Genomic DNA, 24,541 nt, shown 5'->3' with positions numbered 1-24,541 from the left:
CTGTTCAGCTCTCTAAAGTGGGAGAAATATGTGCATGCGAAACCAGATTGAGCAATGGAAAAACAGTTTTAATTGTGGCAATTTATATTTCACCGAATCAATCAATAAATAGCATCACGGAATTCATTCATGAAAATTTAATAAAGTATACACCAGAAGTATCGCGGATACTTAGAAAAGATTACGATAAAGTTCCAATGATTTTAAGTGGCGATTTTAACGTAAATTTTGCATTGGACACAGCGGTTCCTTTAATTGACTTTCTCAATACAACATTCAGTTAAAAAATGTGTAACAATCGCACTGAATCAACAACACGATCAAAAACAACAATTGACGCGGTATTTCAAAGATATGTTGACAACATCGAAACCAAAGCATTTGTATCATATTTTAGCTATCATAAGCCACTCGTATCATTTGTTGAAATTGAAAACATTGAGGATGAATAATAATAAAATGAAGAAAATAAAACATGACCTTTATAGCAACATTATAATGAACCCATAATTATCCCGCTCCTAATGCTGCTTTCGTCTCATTCTCTCTCAGTTTGTGTTACGGAAGGTTTCACTTCTATCGTGTCTAACCGTTAGAGGCACTTTTTTTTTTTTTTTTTTTTTGGCCTATGGGGCAGACCACTGTGAGGTGGTGGCTTAAAATGTGGATGTGATGCTTGCCGGGAGGTCGAAAATGAGATGCGCTCGTTTATGAGGCGGAATAGATATAGTTTTGACAGTTTAAGGGCAGGTTTTAACAAACTCCGAGAGGAGTTTACTGCGGTGGGGGACTCCACCAAAGAAACATATATTTGTTTCTAGGCTAGACCCTGTTGTCACATCTGATGATGTAATAGCCTATATTCGGAAGAAAGTTAACGTCTCGAATATTGCGATGGAAAAGTCTATGTTTCTTATTCTCGGGACATTATGTCCTCTAAAATTAGTGTTTCTGCCAATATCTTCGACACTATATGTCGAGAAGATTTTTGGCCGAAAGTATAATAGTTAATGAATATACTGTAAAAAAGAAAAATCGGCAACCGATTCGCTTGCCAACAACAACAACTAATTCTATTCCTGCCACATCAGCATCTACTGGTGTGTCAAAAAACTTGCTTCGTCCCTTAACCTGGGTTACCAGAACGTTAGAGGACTGAAATCTAAACATCCTAATCTCTATGTAGATAGTCTTTCTTTTAAGCATAACATTCTAGCGTTTACAAAGACGTGGCTAAAACCTGATATTGCTGATGCATTGGTTTTTTCCACAAACTTTTCTATATTCAGACGTGACCGGATTTCTCGCATAGGCGGTGGCATTCTGATAGCTGTTGATGCTGCTTTATCATCAGAAATTATTCAATTTTCTAGTACCCAGGAGATTGAGTTTGTCGGTGTTAAAGTAAATTTTAAATCTTTTAATGCTTATATTACTTGTTCCTATATTCCACCATTGTCTGACATGGTGGTATATTTAAATCATTTAAAGGCAATTCAGTTTGTCTCCTCTTTAGTTTCCAGTCAAGACGAGCTCCTACTTTAATGCGATTTTAATTTTTACCTGCTTTAGCATGGTCACCAAAGGATAAATCTACCATATTGCTGCCCTCCATATCACATGACTTTATTGATGGCCTTCTAGGCTTATCTTTATCTCAAGTCAATCCTGTCTTAAGGAGGGTTTCTACCTTATAAATATAAAATATAAAAAAATTCATTTTTTTATATTTGCATTTTCGGATAGATATATGTTTTAAGAATACTGTGTAAAAAAATTCAAGTTGAAATCTGTAAAATTACGAAAGTTGTCGGACGTTAAGGGGAGCGGTGTGAAACTCGCTGTGCCGTAGCGCATATTTTCAAACGCGTTTTGCTCAAAACTACATTTTTAGAGTTCATGGAAGCACTACAGGGCGCAAAAATTAACCAATCGCTATGAAATTTTTTATGCATGTTCTTTAGAATATTGTTCAGCGTTGGTAGTAGAATTGGCCAAAAATATTGGAAATTGTTAATTTAAAAAATTAATTATTAACAACAAATAGGCAACAAATAAATTTTTTTCTAAAAAAGCTCATAATTTTTTAATTTTTCATCCTTTTTTGCCAATTCTACTACCAGTTGCGAAAAAGTGTCTAGATTAAGAAAAAATTTTAATTTTCAGATTCAGACTTTGTTTGCGAGCGGTAGGACTTCCATAAAGACGAAATGGGGATGCCATTGGAAAATTACCCCCACTACCCCTTTTCGCGGATCGACGAAAAAAAATTTTATACATGGATTGAAGTTTTTCGAACAACTGTGTAAAATTTTATTCCTTGATCTGATCTATTATACTTTTCTCAAAAAAAAATTACTAATTAAAAAGCGCCATTTTGGCCCAACAAGGTAGAAACCCTCCTTAAATTCCATTGGAAATTGTAGATCTTATATTTGTATTGGATTCTTCTTATTGTGATGTTTTTAGAATCGAACCATTTATTCTTCCCGATAACAAATTTCATCCTACATTAAATTTAAAAATCAATTTGCCTTCGCTATCACCATTACTTGGTTCTAATGAGTTACCTCTAACTAGGTGATTTCGTAAGAGTTACTTTGTCAGTCTTAATGAAAACATTGTTACTACCAATTGGTTTTATCTGTACAATTGGAGAGATATGAACTCAGCTGTTCGGTTCTTTTGTGATACTCCGAATTCACTCTTTTATAATTGCGTTCTTCTTGGTAGGCAGGAGAGACTTAACAAACTTCCCTGGTTCTCTTGCGAGTTATTCAATTTGATAGTATAAACAGTTTCAAAAAACACGTCGTTCATCAGATTACGCTCTGTATACAATCGCAGAACAGAAAGTACTTTTTAAAGTCTTCCTATTCCAATTCCACTCCTGGAGTCAAGGAATCTTGGCCCTCTGCTTTTCACACTATTCATTAACGATCTTCCATCAGTCATTATTCATTCGCGTGTGCTTATGTATGCTGACGATGTCAAACTTAGTCTTTAACTGACATGGATTCATTTAGTCGGCTACAAACTGGTCTTAAAAATTTTCAATCCTGGTGCCAGTTCAATCTATTAAATCTTAACACTACCAAATGTGAGGTAATGACTTGTCATCGTAACGCTCATTAACTAGTCACTTATTTTTAAACAATAGTTCTTTAGAACTTCTTAATAATATGAATGATTTGGATGTACTCATGGACCATTAATTAACTTTTAACACACATATTTCCATCAGGCTATAGGTGTTCTCTGTTGCATTAAAATATAGTTAAAGTTCTTTTTACTTCGCTTGTCCTTTTATATTTTAGAGTATGTCAATGTCAATTTGCTCTCGTATTTTAGTAGATTTCTTTTAATTAATTATTATTTTTATTTTTAAATGGTATTATTCCTAAATGGTGATATTGACTTGCCTGAGTTATTGGGTCCAGTTAATGTGTCGGTACCATGTATGCTGTATTAAAAAAAAACAGCAGCGCTCTTAAACTTTGTCTTCAAAGTTGATCATATTAAAATGTCCATAAATGCACCAATATTATTTAAATTCATAATCTATATTTATATGTAATTAATTTAATTCCATTTTGGTCTGAAAAAAGTCCCTTATTTTCAGAAACGAGCAAGATAGTGAAAAAACTGCATTTTGAGCTGTTCACTAAAATAGCAGTCACAACTAAGAATACAAATCTGTCGATTCCAAACTATCGAATTCAGGTCACCTTTGGTTCTTGGGACTTAATACTTAGTCCTGACCCAAGTATTGGCAATAGCTGGTTGGCACCTGTGCCGCACCGACTCCAGCAATGTTGAACTGAGATCTGTTGCCTTTATCTTGCATAACTTCCCAATGCACAGTGGTTCCGCAAGAGGCCAAAAATCATGAAAAGTGATAACAAAGAAAAAAAAAATTGCAAGCAAATTGTCTCAAAAATGTTCAAACTTAACAATGGCAAACCGGATTTTTCTGCTATCATAACGGTACTTTCTAAAAATAGAACCAAACGCATGAACACGTGTTCACTTTTAGCGTAAAGCAGAGCAAACGCAACCACTTTCAGTGCGAAAGTCATTTTCAAGTGGTTCGCATATTCTTGTTGTGATTAAAAATTTATAAATTATCAATGGATTTTCAAGTTAGAGGTGTTTATTTTATTTTAGTAAATTATTAAAAACTATATTGTGTATTTGTCCATTTAAAATTAATGTTTTATGTAACCTTTATTTTTGTTATTTCTTAGTGCATGATTTGTATTTTTACTTAAAGTTTTAAGTAAAATTTGTTCTATATCCAACAACAACAACAATATGAGTAGTTTATTCAAACGGTAGACTTAAGAGATAGAAAAAAAATTACCACTATTAATTCGAACGCTGCGTAATATGATTGCCTATCGTACTTAATACATAAATTTAATTAATATTAGAATTTTGTAATGTCGCCTTTGTCTTGTATTACGCATTGGACCCGTTTTGGCATTGAATTTAACAAATTTTTGCAGTGTTCTTGAGAAATTGAGTCCCACATCTCCTGCAACTTCAATCTGAAAAGAAGAGAATAAAGAGGGACAAGACGATGGTGTAGGCGAAAGTAAAATGGGAGAAGATGCAATAAAGAGGTCTGGCGATTGCTTATGAAGCAACTCAAGGGTAAACTTCTAGGGCAACTTCTCAGAAGGTGGAACAATTTGAATTGGGATAATAAATGTACGCTAGAGTAACACTCTTTGGACAGCTGTTTGGCCAGTTTGTTTAAAGAAAGAAACTTTAAACAAAGATCCCTGTACATACGGCTAAAATCTAACTGTTGGCTGGCACAAAAAGGGCAAGTCGGGCGCACTAAGTCAAGCTGAGGCTTAGACACAGTCGCTTTCCATAGTCGCTGACGTTAAGGCCAGCACATTTTAAATGAATTAGATTATCGCAGAACCAACAAGATATTTCTCTTACTGATTATCAAAACGATCAGAGTGCTTGCAGGTAGTTAGACTACAAGCTATTGAAAAACAAATAGAAACCAAAGTATATAAAAATATATAGAAATTTAAAAACACAGCACTAAGATAATTATCGATGAAAAAACAATAATTACAAATAAAGCAAAGAGAAAGCTAGAGCGCACAGCACACACAAGAGTGCAAGAACAGTTATAAGCCAAGCTTCGACAGGCGGCGTTTCAAACCTGATTACGCAGAGCACAAGCACAAAGAAGAGAGAACAAAAGAAAAAGTAAGAAACACTAGCACTAATAGTATGATTGGGCAAAGAGGGGAGCAACTGCAGAAGCAAAAAAAAAAAACAAACAGAACAAAATAAAATACACCAAATAAAACACAAGGGTGTCAAGCAAAAAAAACACACAGGTGAAAGCAAAAACGAACTAATAAATATTGATAAAAATCAGGAGCTATTAAAAACTCGACCGTCACATCAGAGAGCTGAAGCTATATGATAAGCAGTATCCTGGGTTTGACGTATTTTATTTTAAGGAATGCTTTAAATATAATCGAAATGAAGTTATAGAAAAGCACATATGATTAATGGAAATACATATTCGAAAATCGGATTCCAGCTGAAGAACAACGCGACCAGGACCACTTTACAAACAATTAGAAAGCTGACTGATGGTGAACTGTTAGAAGATTTGGCTGCAACTTATGAAATGAGACCTAATGTGCTGCACCGAAATAGGGCCAGGGTTATAAAAACCAGGTTCAAAAGAAATCACCCTATTTTTTGCATAACAATTCGTCCGTGGTGTTGGCGCAGTGCGTATTCCGTCGCCGATTTCCCGGCCGTCCGACACCAACTGCGCAAACACTGCGCCGTTGAGCGACTAACCTTGAAAAGTATGGGACCACACGAGACGTTGCCAGGAGTGGCCGGCCCCGGAGCGCCCGTTCTGCCGAGAATATCACCGCTGTAGCCGAGGACGTCGAAATGAGCCACGAAACATCGATCAGCCGGGGCGGTCCCTGCAACGAATTTTGGTGAAAGATTTGAACATGTTCGCCTACAAAGTTCAGTCCGTACATCAGCTGCTGCCTGCTCACCACCAAACGCGCGTAACTTATGCCCAAGCTATCCTCAATTTCGACACCGAAGTGGACGATTTTTCGACCAAAATCCAAATGAGCGATGAGGCTCATTTTCACCTCAGCGGGTACGTGAACAAGCAAAATTATCGCTTCTTATAAAATTGTTCAGATGTTTGTAACGCACAGAAGGAGAAGTTTTCGACTCCATAAAGTATATATATTCTTGATCAGCATGAGAAGCTGAGTTGATATAGCCATGTCCGTCTGTCCGTCCGTCCGTCTGTGCAAATCAACTTCACGCCTTAAGAGCTTTCGGGATGAAACCACTGAAGCTACTTATAGCCCGGAGCAGATAAAGTGTGAAAATTGTCAGGATCGGACCACTATATGACCACTATATGATAATATAGTTATACAAGAAAAATAGGTGAAGAATTTGTACGAGGTGGCGCAAAAGAAGTCATCATGTCATGACCACTATATGATAATATAGTTATACAAGAAAAATAGGTGAAGAATTTGTACAAGGTGGCGCAAAAGAAGTCATCCGGGCCAAAAGAAGTCACACGATGTTGTTTGGCTCTAATTTTTATTTTGTATAAAAAACTTTGATTCTGATTTTAAATTATGTTTATTTAAACATTGAGAAATTTATTGGCCAAATAAACATACGTTTTTTTTATTTAGAAAAAAACCCTTGCAAAAAGGGTATATTAATTTTGGTCAGAAGTGTGCAACGCATAGAAGGAAGCATTTCCGACCATATAAAGTATATATATTCTTGATCAGCATGACGAGACGAGTTCATATAGCCATGTCCGTCTGTCCGTCCGTCTGTCCGTCTGTCCGTCCGTCTGGATCAACGCAAACTCCTCCTAGACCGTTAGAGTTGAAATTTTGCATGTACGCTTGTATATACTGCAGGGGTTGTATATCTCGGATTCAGCCGAATCGGACAACTATATCATATAGCTCCCATACAAATGCCAAAGTCACGAACAGTAACTTTCCTCAATAACTTCGTTATTTTTTTAGCTATTGTCGTGAAATTTAATATTAGAGTTTATATTAGAGTTTATTACGCTTGTTAACGACTGTGCCAAGTTTGATTAAGATCGGGTGACTATATCATATAGCTCCCATAGGAACGATCGGTTGAAAACAGTGACTTTTGTCAATAACTTCGTTACTTTTGAAGCAATTGTCATAAAAATTTATATTTCTCAGTTTAGCATAACTATTAATGCCTGTGCCAAATTTGATAAAGATCGGGCGACTATATCATATAGCTTCCATAGGAACAATCGGTGGTGAACAGTGACTTTGATCAATATCTTCGTTATATCCTAAGCCGTTCTTTCGCAAATATTAGACCTTTTACACAAAAAACTTGCAAGGGTATACAAACTTTGACGTGGTCAAAGTTAGCCCCGGCCCTCTGGTTTTCATTTGAAGTGTGTCATTGTATTAAGACACGAAAGAAGTATTTGAATCATAAAAAACGTAAAACCCTGTTATGTAATTTGTATCATTTTTTTATTTTTTGTTTCAGAGATGGAATTGGAGATGGTCAGCTTAATTTATGTAGTCAATACGAGATACCACAATTCGAAGCTATTTTCGGAAATCGTGTAAAGATCACCTTCATAATAGTTCAGAAGCGTATCAACACCCGTTTTTTTTTGGTAAGTATTAATAAACTTAACGTACAAACGTACAACAAAGTAACATACATACAAACACACAGTAAAAATCGCTTATATTTTGCTCGGAAAGCAATAATTTTTGTACATAGAATGGTTTCCACAAAGAACAGAGTTAAGTCATAATGGGAATTTTTCGGCTAAATTGTATTTTCAAAGGACAAATAGATGATTTTTAGTGTCAGATGAAACTTACAACACTGAAAATAATTCTTAAAGCATTGTGTATCAAAGAGTTTAATCTAGTTAGAATTTTCCAAAATTTGATATGTTGATATTTTTAGGACTATGCTGTTCAATTTTTTTTAACGATATTGACACTATTTTAGGTTTCATAGCTTTTTAACGAGCGCGGTCGGACGGCCTGTTCACTTTACTTTAAACGCGTTTTTCTCAAAACAGTGTTTTTGAAATTGGTGTAAAAATTCAAATTAAAAATTCAAATAAATCAAAGAAGCTAACTTCGGCATAGCGGAAGATTATATACCCTTGCAGTCTTTGGCTATAATATATTTACATATTCAAAATTCTCATCTCTGCAACTCAATTCATCAATACACAAACAAAACATTATTACTCTTTTTAATACAATGTTTTCTTCTTCTCCCCTCATTCTCTGAGCAACCACGTCACGCAAACAAATACATAGCGTTTAAGTAGCGGAAGATTATATACCCTTGCAGTCTTTGGCTATAATATATTTACATATTCAAAATTCTCATCTCTGCAACTCAATTCATCAATACACAAACAAAACATTATTACTCTTTTTAATACAATGTTTTCTTCTTCTCCCCTCATTCTCTAAGCAACCACGTCACGCAAACAAATACATAGCGTTTAAGTAGCGGTTGCGTCTGTGTGTGTGTGTGGTCTGCTGCTCTGTTCTTTTGTAACTTGTGTTCTTTTTATCCGATCAGATTAAAATTCTGATGTTTTATATCCAATACTATCACATGGGCAAATTTCATAGCGATACTAGAACTGCTTCACCTAATTTTCGTATTACAGTGGTCCGATCCCAAAGATTTTCATAATTGATCAACGCCAGGTAATAAAAAGCACTGAAAATAAAATTTCAGCCCGATAGCTTTTAAGATGGCTGAGTAAAACGCATACGCACGCACCGGCGGACAGAAGGATAGACGAACATCGCTATATCGACGCAGCTTCCCATGTTGATCAAGAATATATATACTTTATGGGGTCGGAAACGTCTTCTGTGCGTTACAAACATCTAACCAATTTTATAAAACCCTCTGCACGGATATAATAAATAAAAAAAGTTTTTCAAAAAAATTCTTTAAAAATGGGCGTTTTTGAGCTTTCTGACTAGATATATTCATTTAAAATAATATCAAAGCTATGTATCAATAGTTTGGTACCGTTAAATAATCGACTTTTTTTTACAATTGTGGTAACATTCCAACATTTTAGTGTTGGAAGTCCGCTATATCGCAGTTAAGTGGTGTATATTAATATCCACTTTACTCAACATACACCGGCGGTCATGAAAACGGCACCACTTGCAACACTGCCAAAATAATTTGAAATTTATGGAAATTCCATGATGGGTTTTCAATTAAAGAAATGGGGTTTCCCTCGTTGAAGTATTGTCGTATGCTGGCATCGAAATTTCGTCAATTGCGAATGATTAACCGGAAAGACAGTTGTTTATGAGAGTTAATATCGAAATGGTGTCAAACCAGAGGGCCGGGGCTAACTTCGACCGCGTCAAAGTTTGTATACCCTTGCAACATTTTTGGTAACTCTCTCCTTACCTATAGCCATCAAAGTGGAAAAACGTTCAAGCTAAAAAGGCTAATGTTTGCGAAAGAACGGCCTACAATGTTAGCATAGGAAATAACTAAGATATTGATCAAAGTCACTGTTTTCCACCGATCGTTCCTATGGGAGCTATATGATATAGTAACCCGATCTTTATCAAATTCGGCACAGTCATTAACAGATATATTAAACTAACAAATGTTTAATTTGAAAGCAATCGCGTCAAAAGTGACGAAGTTATTGACAAAAGTCACTGTTTTCGAATGATCGTTCCTATGGGACCTATATGATATAGACACCCGATCTTGATCAAATTTGGCATAGTCGTTATTATATCGTAATTAACTCACTAATACTAAATTTCATGACAATAGCTCAGAAAACAACGAAGTTATTAAGAAAAGTCACAGTTCGTGACTTTGCCTTTTGTATGGGAGCTATATGATATAGTGATCCGATCCGGCTGAATCCGAGATATACAACGCCTGCAGTATATACAAGCCTACATGCAAAATTTCAGCTCTGTAGCTCCAACGGTCTAGAAGGAGTTTGCGTTGATCCAGACGGACGGACAGACGGACAGACGGACAGACGGACGGACGGACGGACGGACGGACGGACATGGCTATATGAACTCGTCTCGTCATGCTGATCAAGAATATATATACTTTATATGGTCGGAAATGCTTCCTTCTATTCGTTGCACACTTCTGACCAAAATTAATATACCCTTTTTGCAAGGGTATAAATATAAGCAATTGAGCAGTGAAAAGAAAGTCATTACCGACACTTTGGTGAAGGAAGTGCTGCCTTATAGGCAAATTGCTGATAGAATAGGATGCTCTCATTCGACCGTAGTGCGTTTTGTGAAAAAATAAAAATAATTCCGATGTCCTAGATCGTAAAAAAGGATCTGGTTCTAAGCGAAAGTCTACCAATCGAGTGGATGGCCTAATAAAGACGTTAAGCCTTAAAGATCGGTTTAAAACTGCAGTTACTATTAGGGCAGAGCTGGAGACACATTATGGAGAAAAGTAAAGTGTCGAAACAGTGCGTCGCAGATTGCGAGAAGTGGATTTGCAGGGAAGACGTCCTGCAAAAAAGCCGATACTCACTGCAAAAATGAGGAAAATGCGTCTTGATGGGCGAAACACCATAAAGATTGGACAGTAGAGCAATGGTGAAATGTTTTGTGGTCGAACGAAAGCCGATTTAACCTGCAGTGAGCCGATAACTTACGTACGCCGATTTTCTGGAGAGCGGTACAAGGAAAATTGTATCTGAAAACGGTCAAGTTTCCACAGAGCCAGACGAACTGCGGATGTTTTTTTTTTTTTTAATACTATACACGAGGGCTATTATACTTTTGAAACGGAGCCATGAATGGAGAAAAATATGGGCAAGTGCTAAAGGAGTTTTTGGTCCCGGCAATAGAAGAGCATTTGTCGTACAGTTCGGATGCAATTTTCCAAGACGACTCTGCACCTGTCAAATGTGTAATTAATGTTTTATTTGATGCTGTCACCTTTTCCAAACACGAAATGACTAAAATAAATATTTACAACATTTTTCTCTATTTTTAGTTAACATTCGCCCAACTTAAACCCTGAGCACCTATGGCACGAAATGAAATGGCAGACTAGAAACCACATAATAAGTTGCAGCTGATTTCGTCCTTGGGAAATGTTTGGCACAACGTTATCACCGAGGATAGGCTAAAGGGGGTCGTGACAACCTGTGTTCGATGAAAGTTCGGTTCTTAGCGTGCTCATTTCCGTCAAACCAATATATGCCCCTGGCCCTGATGAAATACCAGGCTGCGTATTAAGGTTTTGCGCAGAGGCCCTACGTCCGTCACATCTTCCGCCTTCGCGCCTATCTGGAAAGAATCATATATTATTCCTCTTCATAAAAAGAAGGAAAAGTCCGAAGCCTCCAATTACAGAGGGGTATTTCTAAACTGTCTGCCATACCCAAAGCATTTGAGAAAATAATAACATCTCAATTGCAGCATTTTTGTAGCTCAATCATTTCGTCATCCCAACATGGGTTTAAAAAACGTAGATCGACAACGACTAACCTATTAGAATTTACATCTCACTCAATCAAAGGGTTCAAGACTGCCGTGCAAACTGACGTCATTTATAATAACTTCCTTTGACTCTGTTAATCATTCTCTGCTTTTATATAAATTAAACGCACTTGGCATCCCCAGCCTTTTGCTAGATTGGATTCTTCAATATCTTTCTAAGCGTACACAAAAGGTCCTCTTTAAGTCTTCATTTTCTAAGACCATCCAAGTGACCTCTGGAGTACCTCAGGGTAGTCATTTGGGTCCATTGATATTCACTCTTTTTAAAAATGATCTTCCATTGGTAGTGTCATATTCTCGGGTGCTTATGTACGCGGATGATGTCAAGCTTTACCTCAGTTTTAAAGACGTCTTAATCGTCATATCGTCTTCTTGCCTACTTCAATCGGTTCTTAATGATCTTCAGAGTTGGTGTGAAACCAACCTATTAAACCTTAACGGCTCTAAATGTAAAGTTATGTCTTTTTATAGATGCACTCCATACTTAGCAACTTATTATCTTAACGACACTGCCTTAGAGCGGTTAGATATTATCAATGACTTAGGTGTTCTTAAGGACCATAAATTAACTTTTAATCCTCATATTTCTGCTACAGTAAGTAAAGCTATGAATGTTCTTGTGTTTGTGAAACGATGGTCAAAAGAGTTTGACGATCCGTACACAACCAAAATTCTCTATACTTCTTTAATCCGTCCTATCTTAGAGTACGGATCTTGCATATGGTCACCTCAATATGAGACGCACCAAAGTAAAATTGAATCTGTTCAAAAGCAATTTCTGCTTTTTGCTCTTCGCGGTCTAAATTGGGATCGCAATGTCAATTTGCCATCATACTCCAGTAGGCTTCTTTTAATCAATCTTCCTTCTTTAATTAATCGTAGAGTAATGCTTGGTGCTATCTTTATTCATAAACTTTTAATAGGTGAAATAGACTCTCCTGAGCTTTTGAACCAGTTAAATAAATCTATCTGTAGACTCCCCCCCCCTAGACCTACTAGAAATTTTATTCCTCTATCCTTAAAACACATTGTATTCATTTATATTAAGACACAATTTTGGAGTGCTTGCATGACCAAAAGTGCTGACCTAGTAGCATATGCAATGTTTAATATTACTGTCCCATGCTCTTTGTCGACATTATGCATTGCATAGCGTGGGAAATGCTGGACAAGCAGATTTATCCTCACCGGATGTGTTAAATCCTTCCTCGCTTAAGTGAAGCCATTCACTACGATCTTTAGCTGTTGCTGCTTAGGGCGTTTTTTCTTAATCTGGCATAATTTTACCATTAGGCACACAGCTACTATGGCCGCTAGGCCGAGATATCAGTATAAATTCTAGGTCTCCAATATATCGTATGTTATCGGCATCATGTCTGTTAAGATAGGAATGGCTAAGCACCTCCTGGTGGCCTGTAATATTTACGAGTGATAGCGTGGTTACGCCAGTGATGTGTTTTGGAATATCCTATTTTTTTTTTGTAATGGTTCTATATGGCCCTACCTCCTTAGCAAAGGTAAAGGGGTATGTTTAAGAGGTTATATACCTTTTTTATTTCCAAAAAATTGAAAAATTTTTTTATTGCCTTATCTAAAGAACAACTTCTTGAGAACATTTTCCCAAATTTGGTTAGAGATTCGACCAGTAAAAAAAAAGTTACAGCCATCCTAACCGCGCGCCTCGTCGTGGCCCAGAACCCGAACGGAAACTCTAACCTTTTTTGAAAAATGACTATGCGGTGATTTCAAAATTTTCAAATTTATTTGAAATGTTCGTTATGACATTTTTCTGTGCTTGAACGATCGACTTTTTACGCACAACCTTTTTTTTTGCCGCAATGAATTTTTTAGTGAAATTTCTAGCGACCAAAAAGTTTATTTATAGCATAAAACGTTCCCCTATGCACTAAAAAGAAAAAAATCGTAAAAACGATCGTTCAAACACACAAAACTAATGAAATTTGTTTACTTTAATGGTTTCACTTGACCTGTTCGACCTGGGGAATAATCACCGCAAGGCTCTATCAAAAAAAGGCCTCTAAGGGAAACAGCCACCCCTTAAAAACTATTTAATATTTTTCCACGAAATTTTGCACAAACATTGTTAATAAAGTGTACTATCAAAAAATTAAAAAAATCGTCTATTGAAATAATTGCTACACACCTAAAAAATAGTCCAAACATTCCTATTTCTCTTCGCCAAAGAAGGTATATAACCCCCTCAAAATAAACATCGTGTTCATCTGAAATGGCTTTACCAAATCACATGCACTAAAGAAATATTCAAAAATAAACAAAAACATAAAGCAAAAATGAGTCAAAAGAAATCGTTCACAAACAAACATGCTTCCACACTCTATTGAAAACACTTAAGAACATAAGTTAACAAATAATCCATCGAACTGCCTTCGCACTAAGCCTTAGAGCAATCTGTGCATCTGCAACGTCGATGTGACGAATTCCATTAAAACATAAATACGCTGTCACGTCTGACCAAGAGCCCATAGCATGACCATGACCATACGCCTTGCATATTTACTTCTTATGTATTTAGCTTTAAATTCATATTGTCACTTATCTACTTGGGTTTAGTTCTCTTTTATTTCCTTCAATATAATCAGTTTTGTATAATCGCTTAAACAATAAAGACACATTACTCCGGCACTTGGCCGTAATCACATTGAACAATCTTTAATATATTGCTGAGCTACAAGGACATTAATCCAGATACTTAATTGTACCTCACCCCAATCTACCTAAATCATCTCCTGCGTTGGATCCTATCAGCGACTATCCCCAACAGGAACCATCGGATGGACCCAAGATCATAATTGGCGCTCAACCGGAAATGGATTTCCCACCCTACAAACATGTAAGTGACTGTTTGAAAAGAATAGAGACCAAAACAAATAATAAAACCAGAGGGCCGGGGCTAGCTTCGACCGCGTTAAAGTTTGTATATCCGTGCAACTTTTTTGTTAACTCTTTCCTTACCTATAGCCATCAAAGTGGAAAAACGTTTTATCTAAAAAGGCTAAAGTTTGCGAAAGAACGGCCTACAATCTTAGCATAAGAAATAACTAAGATATTGATCACCGATCGTTCCTATGATATAGTCACCCGATCTTTATCAAATTCGGCACAGTCATTACTTACAAATGTTTAATTTGAAAGCAGTCGCGTTAAAAGTAACGAAGTTATTGACAAAAGTCACTGTTTTCGACCGATCGTTCCTATGGGAGCTATATGATATAGTCACCCGATCTTGATCAAATTTGGGACAGTCGTTTATAGGCGTAATAAAGAAAATAACGAAGTTATTGGAAAAGTCACTGTCGTGACTTTTATATTGTGGTCCGATCCGGCTGAATCCGAAATATACAACCCCTGCAGTATATACAAGCCTACATGCAAAATTTCAAAATATGGATCCACCAATGTTAAAAGCTATAGTAGAGACTGCAGTCAGCACCGCGCGATATGTCTTTAAAACTGAGGTAAAGCTTAACATCATCCGCGTACATAAGCAAACGAGAATGTGTCACTACCAATTGAAGATCATTTATAAAAAGAGTGAATAGCACTGGACCCAAATGACTACCCTGAGGTACTCCAGAAGTCACTTGGATGGTCTTAAAAAATGAAGACTTAAAGAGGACCTTTTCTGTACACTTAGAAAGATATTAAAGAATCCAATCAAGCAAAAGGCTGCCAAGTGAGTATGATTAACAGAGTCAAAGGCTTTGCTGAAGTCAGTATAAACGACGTCAGTTTGCACGGCAGTCTTGAATCCTTCGATTGAGTGAGATGTAAATTCTAATAGGTTAGTCGTTGTCGATCTACGTTTTTTAAACCCATGTTCGGATGACGAAATAATTGAGCTACAAAAATGCTGCAATTGAGATGTTATCATTTTCTCAAATGCTTTGGGTATGGCAGACAATTTAGAAATACCCCTATAATTGAGGCTTCATCAGCCTGATCAGTGTCAGCTTTATTGTTTTAGAAAGACAAGACGCGTGCACTGATATCTTCCGTTTTACATTGACAAAATTATAAAATTGCTTAGGATCGCAAGAAAACCAAAGTTTACATTGCTGAAGATAATCCTTAATCCTAAGCATTATGAATTCAGCATTTTATCGAGCAACTACATAAAGGGAAAAATCCGATGCTTCATCGGATTTTTTAAATCTTTTATAGCATCTTGATTTAGCGTTCTTCAAGTTACACAACTCACGTGAGAACCAAGGAGGTCCATCCAGAGTTGGCTGAGAGTTGTCTACAGGGATAACTAAGGGATAAGTCCTGGAAACATCGCAGTTGGAAGAATCCAACACAAATACCAGATCTAGTGATCTGCCGCGACTATTCCGGACAGGATTTATTTGAGTTAGGGACAACTCAAGCAGACCATCTATGAAAAAATGTGACGAGGAGGGCAACAGTAATAAAGAATGGTGAATGTATACTGCCAAGTCGGACTGTGGTGGAATATACGGACAAGTAATATAGGCAAAAAAAGAATTTAAAGAAATTTTAACACAAACAAATTCAATCTCCTGATTGGAAGACTGAACAGTTTCAGACGAGAACGCTGAATTAACAGCGATCAAACACCACCACCATTACGATAGTCCCATCATGTCTATTTATTAAATATTTTGAGGGAAAATCGAAGCATCGACAATATTAGGCGTCAGTCAAGTTTCAGTAAATGCAAGAATATGAAAGTCAAAAGTTAAACTATCTACATAGCGTCAAGACAGTTTAGACTTTAGTCCTCGTACGTTATTCACAGAGGCAGTTAGCAGGCTAATCGGAGGCCGATTATTCTTTTTTATTGTATACTCTTTTACAATAAGGTAAAAGATCTGGGGAGACACAGGACGAAACGTCCCGAGTATATGGAAATCGGAACTTTTCCACCGCAATGTTAGGAACTTGAACATTACCCTGGATATCATCATATCATATCAACGCTCTCGAGGAAGACGGACGTGTTTTTTTTAAGCTCCCGCGTTTTAACTGATTTTATAATTTTTTTTATCTTGTGTTATCGGCATCGCGATCGAAAATTATAATTATAATATTAAATCTAACTTGCACCATATCACTCGTTTGCGTTTTTGTGTGTTTGTGTTAATAATTTTTAACAACCTTAATTCTGTTAAAACCTTTGTTGGTTTTTTCTTTTCTTTCTCTCTTTCCCACCTTTTTTTCTTTCTTGTAAATCACAAGCAACGCTCATTTGTTGTTGTCTTGAAATTTCTGTGAGTTCTTGTTGCAGTGTTTTTGTTTTTGTGATTTCTAGCTCCTGCGCTCGCGCTCTTTAACTTTTTTTTTTTTCTCTCGTTTTCGTTTCACTTGTCGCCGTTATTTGCGCTCATACTGCAGTCTGTTGTGTGTCTGTAATTTAGACTCTATAGTGCTCTCTTTATTTTTTAACCCTTGTGCACCCTCAATATCTCGCTTTCTTATTATTTCTGGACCTCAGAGTGAGTTATATATTTTAATACCAATACATATCTCATTTTTATTTGTTTGGTTACTAATTCATCTAATTAACTCATAATGCCTGTCTGTTCGGTTAAAAATTGTTTGCAGCCCGCCCCACCCCTGAATAGTTTTATTTACTGTTGGTTGTGTAAAACTACAGTACATGTTAAGTGCGCCAGCTTTACATGCAGGATAAAGGATCATTTAGATCAAAAAAAGGGTCTCAAATGGGGATGTGAGTCATGCCAGATCGTGGAAGATGAAATGGAACTTTTCGTGCGGCGAACAAAGGATAACCTGATGAGTCTGTCCGCCAGTTTTCTTGAACTCTCGCAAGAGTTTAAAGCTGTCGAGTCTCAGTTTAGTAGTTTAACGCTACTGACCGAGTCTCGAAAGCGTAAGAAGGCAGGAGAACAGACTTCTGATTTGTCCTTGTGTTTGCCGGTCTCCACATCTATATCGGTTCCGACCCCTTCTCAACCAATGCAAACTCCAATTCCGCTGACGATGTAGTGTCCGTTTTGTCTGGGCAAGAATCTACACCCATGGATTTTGCCGATAGGGATTCTAGTGATAGTAGTGCCGGAATGCCACTTGTTGCAACTGATGCTACAATTAATGCGGTAGCTGATGCAATACCTGCAATGCCGAAACCATTGGTGGGAGTGCCACCTAAAAAACGCATTTTTGTTTCGAGACTTCTCCCTGATGCTACATCGGATGATGTCATGGCCCACATTCGGGCTAAACTGAATGTCTCCAATATATCAATAGAAAAGTTCAAATTTTCATATTCTAGAGAAATTTCATCTTTTAAAATCAGTGTTCCAATTGAGTTCTTTGACTGTATCTGCAGTTCTAGTTTCTGGCCGAAAAGCTTAATTGTGAAGGAGTTTACATCCAGAAAAAAGAAGACGCGGGGCCAAACAAGGATTCCTTCACCATCTATTCCTCTTTCTTCCTCATCTATTCCCACTCCTTCCTTATCTATTCCTTCTTCTACTCTATCAAAAAACTAACAACTTCCTTCTCTGTCGGCTATCAGAATGTCAGAGGCCTTAATACTAAACTTACTAAACTCTTTGTAGATAGTCTGTCTTTTGATTTTGACCTAATTGTCTTTACTGAGACTTGGTTAAAACCTGACGTTTTTGACGCCACAGTTCTACCCTCTAATTTCAATATTTTTAGACGTGATCGTAGGGGTGGTGGAGTTCTTATTGCTGTAGATTCCGCCCTATCATCGGGTCTGATAACAATACCTGTCTCAAGTACTATCGAATTTATATGCGTTAAGGTATTTTTTACTACGTTGCTGCCCTCTGGGTGTCATGATTTTATTGATGGTCTGCTTGAGCTTTCGTTGGCCCAGCTGAATTCGATTTCTAATACGTGTGGCAGATTTCTGGATCTGATTTTTACTTCTGATCCTAGCTTTTGTGAAGTATCTAGAAGTAGTCCAATGGTGTTACCTGAGGATAGTTATCATCCAACTTTAGAGTTATCTATTGGGTTTCCCAGCCGCGAGCCGAGTGTGATCCTACGGTACGCACCCGATGTTTTCGGAAGACTGACTTTGTCGCACTAAACAATGCCTTTCTTAATACCGATTGGACTAATTTATACACTTGTACGGATATGAATTCCGCCATTTCTTTATTTTATACCACTGTTGACTCGATCTTTAACGACTGGGTACCCCTAGTGTCTCCTGTGGTGACGCAAAAATCACCATGGTTTACGCGGGGGCTGTCAAAACTGAAGAATCTTAAGTCTAGGTATTACAAAAAATATAAAGTCACGGGTCTATCATCGGATCTGTCTCGTTACTTGGTTGCTAAATCGAATTTTATTGTTTCTAATTCTAAATGCTATAATAATTACTTACAACGTTGCAAGTTGCAATTCTCCGAAAATCCTAAAGAGTTCTATAGTTTCGTTAACTCAAAGCGAAATTTTATCTCCCTTCCATCGTTTGCAGTTTTTAATAATGATTCGGCCTCTTCTGAGCAATCTATTTCTAATTTATTTCCCAACTTTTTCTCGACTACGTACATATCTACTAAGTACAACTCTAGTCAGATATATCCATATCCTATAACGAAATCCAACTGTATTCTTAATCCTATTATAACGCAAAGTTCGGTAGCTAAGGAACTAATGACGATTAAGCCGGGATACTCACCGGGCCCAGACGGTATTCCCGCTTGTGTCCTGAGGTTCTGTGCGGAGTCATTGTGCTCGCCTTTACTTAAGCTTTTTGAGTTGTACGTTACACTGTCCGAGTTTCCAACTTTATGGAAGGATTCGTTTATTTTACCTCCTCACAAATGTGGCAATGAATCCGACGTCACTAATTACAGAGGAATTTCTAAATTGTCAGCGTCTCAAATAAGGCATTTATGTAAATCTATTTTTTCGCCATACCAGCATGGGTTTGTCAATAATAGGTCTACCACAACTAACCTTTTACAGTTTACATCTTTTGTAATCCAAGGTTTTAAGAAACAAAAGCAAACTGATGTTATATATACGGATTTCAGTAAGGCTTTCGATTCGGTAAACCATGCCTTACTATTACATAAGCTGAATTTAGTTGGCTTTCCGGATGCTCTGCTTGCTTGGATTTCAGTTCAAATAGCCATGTCCGTCCGTCCGTCCGTCCGTCTGGATCAACGCAAACTTTTCTAGACCGTAAGAGCTACAGAGCTGAAAATTGGCATGTAGGCTTGTATATACTGCAGGCGTTGTATATCTCGAATTCAGCCGGATCGGATCACTATATCATATAGCTCCCATACAAACCGCAAAGTCACGAACAGTGACTTTCTCAATTACTTCGTTATTTTTTGAGCTATGATCGTGAAATTTAATATTGTTGAGTTTATTACACATATAAACGACTACGCCAAATTTGATCAAGATCGGGTGACTATATCATATAGCTTCCATAGGAACGATCTTTCAAAAACAGTGACTTTTGTCAATAACTTCGTTACTTTTGACACGATTGCTTTCAAATTAAACATTTGTTAGTTTAATATATCCGTTAATGACTGTGCCTAATTTGATAAAGGTCGGGTAACTATATCATATAGCTCCCATAGAAACGATTGGTGAAAAACAGTGACTTTGATCAATATCTTCGTTATTTCCTATGCTAAGATTGTAGGCCGTTATTTCGGAAACATTAGCCTTTTTAGCTTAAACGTTTTTCCACTTTGATGGCTATAGGTAAGGAAAGAGTTACCAAAAATGTTGCAATACAAACTTTGACGCGGTCGAAGTTAGCCCCGGCCCTCTGGTTATTAATGATCTCCCCACTGTTCTTTTAAATTCCAGAGTTCTTATGTATGCCGATGATGTAAAAATCGCTAATCGCATTGTAGACTCTCTCTCATGTCATACCTTGCAAGCTGACCTGAATGCTTTTCAGGGGTGATGTAGGACTAACTTGTTATCTCTTAACTGTTCTAAGTGCAAAGTTATGTCTTTTTATAGAGGTTCTCCCCAATTAACGAGTTACTTTTTAAATAATTTCCCGTTAGAAAAAATTATTAATACTTCCTTGGTTGTAAAAGATTTGGGGATCTTAATCGACCACAAACTTAGTTTTAATCAGCATATATCGACTACTGTTAGTAGGGCTAAGAGTGTTCTTAGCTTTATTAAGCTCTGGTCGAAGGAGTTCAAGGATCCATATACTACCAAAATACTTTTTACTTCTTTAGTCCGCCACATATTAGAATATGGATCTTGTGTTTGGTCTCCTCAATATGAGTTTTATCAAAACAAATTAGAATCTGTACAAAAACAGTTTTTACTCTTTGCCTTTCGTGATTTGCGCTGGGATCCAACTGTACAACTTCCATCTTATTCTAGTCGACTTCAGTTAATTAACCTTCCTTCTTTAACTAATCGTAGAACAATGCTTGGTGTAACTTTTCTTTACAAACTTTTGAATGGTGAGATGGACTCTTCCGAGCTGTTGAGCCAAATTAACATTTCTGTTCCATCTAGAAGGACCCGCAATTTCACACCGCTTATACTGCCCACTTGAACCTTTTCGTATACTTTGTAGTGACTACAACAGACTTTGTCACGTTATCGGTTCCGAAACATCGCTTCCGGGTATAAAAACTGCGATCTTGTCCTTCCTCGCTCGTAATTAGTTGTAATCATCTTTATTTTAACCTATCCTGTTTTCTTTTTATATGTAACCTATTATCTCATTACATTTAATATTTTCTATTTATTTAGTTTAATTTATGTTTATATATGTAATAGTCCTATGCCCTTAGGTCGGAGTGGGTAGTGGTTGTAACATTAACTTTACTTAGGGTCATTCGTAACAGGCCCGGGCCTGGTGTCATATTGGCCACGTGTTCGTACTGAGCGTTGCACGGCTACGTCTATATATATAAAAAAAAAAAAAAAAATATAGGCTATGACTTCCTCATTGCCAATATTCCTGGGAACGGATGTTTGCCCGGACGGTTCGGAAACTACAACAGAAATCGTGTTAGTAGGTGGGATACTGTCTCCAGGGGAAATGGGAAGAGACTCCACACCTGTCAAAGCCAGAATCCTAAACGATTTTAGCTGCTGAACATTTGGTGACGGACTGAGAAACGCGCCCTGAAACCTGGCCCTCCTTCGCGTCGGAGATTCAATCAAACGTTTAGAACTTCTGAATTGAACCTCCATCGTCCTCTTGAAGCTTATGAACGCCAGCTGACAGGGTTTTGAAATGCATCCACCAGTCCGTTTCATAAAACTTCGCATCTCGAGCTCCAAGCCACGACACGAATCACGGCCCCATTTAAGGCCGCCACTCTGCGCAATACTATCCCTCACCTTGACTTTAAAATAATTGATATATCAAAAACAAATTTATCAGTCAATATGTAAATAAAAAGCGAAAAATGTATATATATGTTAAGAGAGGCGTATACAAACCAAAGCAAAAGCTAACTGCAATATGCAAATGAAAAAGAGGCAGCAAAAAGAGGAGAATATTTTTTGTATTAAAACACACAACAAGAAAAACTTGTCACAAGCACGAAGGGGAAATTAAAGTATGAAAATTGTCAGGATCGGACCAATAAATCATATAGCTCTAGAAGAAACATTTTCATAAAAATTGGAGTATCCCCATACCAATTAGATAGTATTGGATATAAAACCTCAGATCCCAAAATTTGATCGGATAAATAGAACACAAGTTACAGTCAATATAAATCGGCTCAAGCGCTGCCGGCAGCGCCGCTTGCTGCCTACTACGTCATCATCAAAGCAACAGAGCACACGCATACACACAGACGCAACGCTACATGAACTGTATGTGTATGCGTGCCGTGCTTTGCTATGCAATAAGGGACGAAGAAGACAAACTTAAGTAAAAAGAGTAATAATTTGAATGTTTTGTTTGTGTATTGATGAATTAAATTCCAGGAAATAAATTTTCAACATCTAAAAATATTATTGCAAAGGACTGCAAGAGTATAAAAACTTCGGCTTGGACGAAGTTAGCCTTTTTTGATATTTTTATACCCTTGGGTATATTAATTTTGGTCAGAAGTGTGCAACGCATAGAAGGAAGCATTTCCGACCATATATATGTAGTATGTACATTCTTGATCAGCCCGACGAGACGAGTTCATATAGCCATGTCCGTCCGTCTGTTCGTCCATCTGAATCAGCGCAAACTCCTCGTAGAGCGTAAGAGCTACAGAGCGGAAATTTTGAATGAAGGCTTATATATATACACTGCACAGGTTGTATATCTCGGATTCAGTCGGATCGGACCACTATCATATAGCTCCCATACAAACGCCAAAGTCACGAATAGTGACTTTTCTCAATAACTTCGTTATTTTCTGAGCTATTATCGTGAAATTTATATTATAGAGTTTATTACGCCTATAAACGACTGTGCCGAATTTGATCAAGATCGGGTGACCATATCATATACATAGCTCCCATAGGAACGATCGGTCAAAAAGAGTGACTTTTGTAAATAACTTCGCCACTTTTAACGCGATTGATTTCAAATTAAAAATTTGTTAGTTTAATATATCTGTTAATGACTGTGTCGAATTTGATAAAGATCGGGTGACTATATTATATAGATCCCATAGGAACGATCGGTGGAAAACAGTGACTTTATCGGTATCTTAGTTATTTCCTATGCTAAGATTGTAGGCCGTTCTTTCGCAAACTTTAGCCCTTTTAGATAAAACGTTTTTCCACTTTGATGGCTATTGGTAAGGAAAGAGTTACCAAAAAAGTTGCAAGGGTATACAAACTTCGACGCGGTCGACGTTAGCCCCTACGCTTTTGGAGCCATTTGCATAAGGAAGGATTTTAGAAAAACTAGAGATAATTTTAACGTATGAAAAATTTTAATGATCATTCTTGGATGGTATTTTGAAAATATTTTTGTTTCATATACAAATCTTTTATATTTTGCTTTAAAAAATAGAGTAATTTTTTTCGCACAAACATGTCTGTGACATTTTTTCGATGCGGGGTAATACAGATTAAGTATTGTCATAAAATCAAATATATTCATGTTTTTTGATTACACTTAAATCTAAAAGCAGTTACATATTGCACAAGTATTGTAACAATATTAAAATTTAGTTGTGGATTTTTGCAACCTTTTAATTGTTATTGGTGTGATTTGCCGGCTCGAGGTCAAATTGTTGGGTGAATAAAAACAAAAATAAACCAGAGGGCCGGGGCTAACTTCGACCGCGTCAAAGTTTGTATACCCTTGCAACTTTTTTGGTAACTCTTTCCTTACCTATAGCTATCAAAGTGGAAAAACGTTTTATCTAAAAAGGATAATGTTTGCGAAAGAACGGCCAACAGTCGTAGCATAGGAAATAACGAAGTTATTGGACAAAGTCACAGTTTTCCACCGATCGTTCCTATGGGAGCTATATGATATAGTTACCCGATCCTTATCAAATTTGGCACAGCCATTAACAGATATATTAAACTAACAAATGTTTAATTTGAAATCAATCGCGTTAAAAGTGGCGAAGTTATTTACAAAAGTCACTCTTTTTGACCGATCGTTCCTAAGGGAGCTATATGATATATTCACCAGATCTTGATCAAATTTGGCATAGTCGTTTATATGTGTAATTAACTCGCCAATATTAAATTTCACGACAATAGCTCAGAAAATAACGAAGTTATTAAGAAAAGTCACTGTTCGTGACTTTGCTGTTTGTATGGGAGCTATATGATATAGTGGTCCGATCCGGCTGAATCCGAAATATACAACGCCTGCAGTATATACAAGCCTACATGCAAAATTTCAGCTTTGTAGCTCTTACGGTCTAGGAGGAGTTTGCGTTGATCCAGACGGACGGACGGACATGGCTATTTGAACTCGTCTCGTC

General features: G+C 37.0%; 1 protein-coding gene across 1 annotated transcript in view; it reads left to right on the top strand.

Moving 5' to 3' along the window:
• Positions 1-5,824: 5,824 nt before the first annotated feature.
• Positions 5,825-24,541, top strand: part of LOC111518915 — a 48,110-nt gene continuing 29,393 nt past the window's right edge. The window contains exons 1-2 of the mRNA XM_047009923.1: positions 5,825-6,169; positions 7,597-7,729. Coding sequence (XP_046865879.1) covers positions 6,012-6,169; positions 7,597-7,729 — 291 coding nt within the window. The 5' untranslated portion in view covers positions 5,825-6,011. The remainder of the gene's footprint in view (positions 6,170-7,596; positions 7,730-24,541) is intronic.

Source organism: Drosophila willistoni (genome assembly GCF_018902025.1).
Source record: "Drosophila willistoni isolate 14030-0811.24 chromosome 2L unlocalized genomic scaffold, UCI_dwil_1.1 Seg168, whole genome shotgun sequence".
Classification (NCBI taxonomy): Eukaryota; Metazoa; Arthropoda; class Insecta; order Diptera; family Drosophilidae; genus Drosophila; species Drosophila willistoni.
This window is presented reverse-complemented; position numbering and strand designations above follow the sequence as displayed.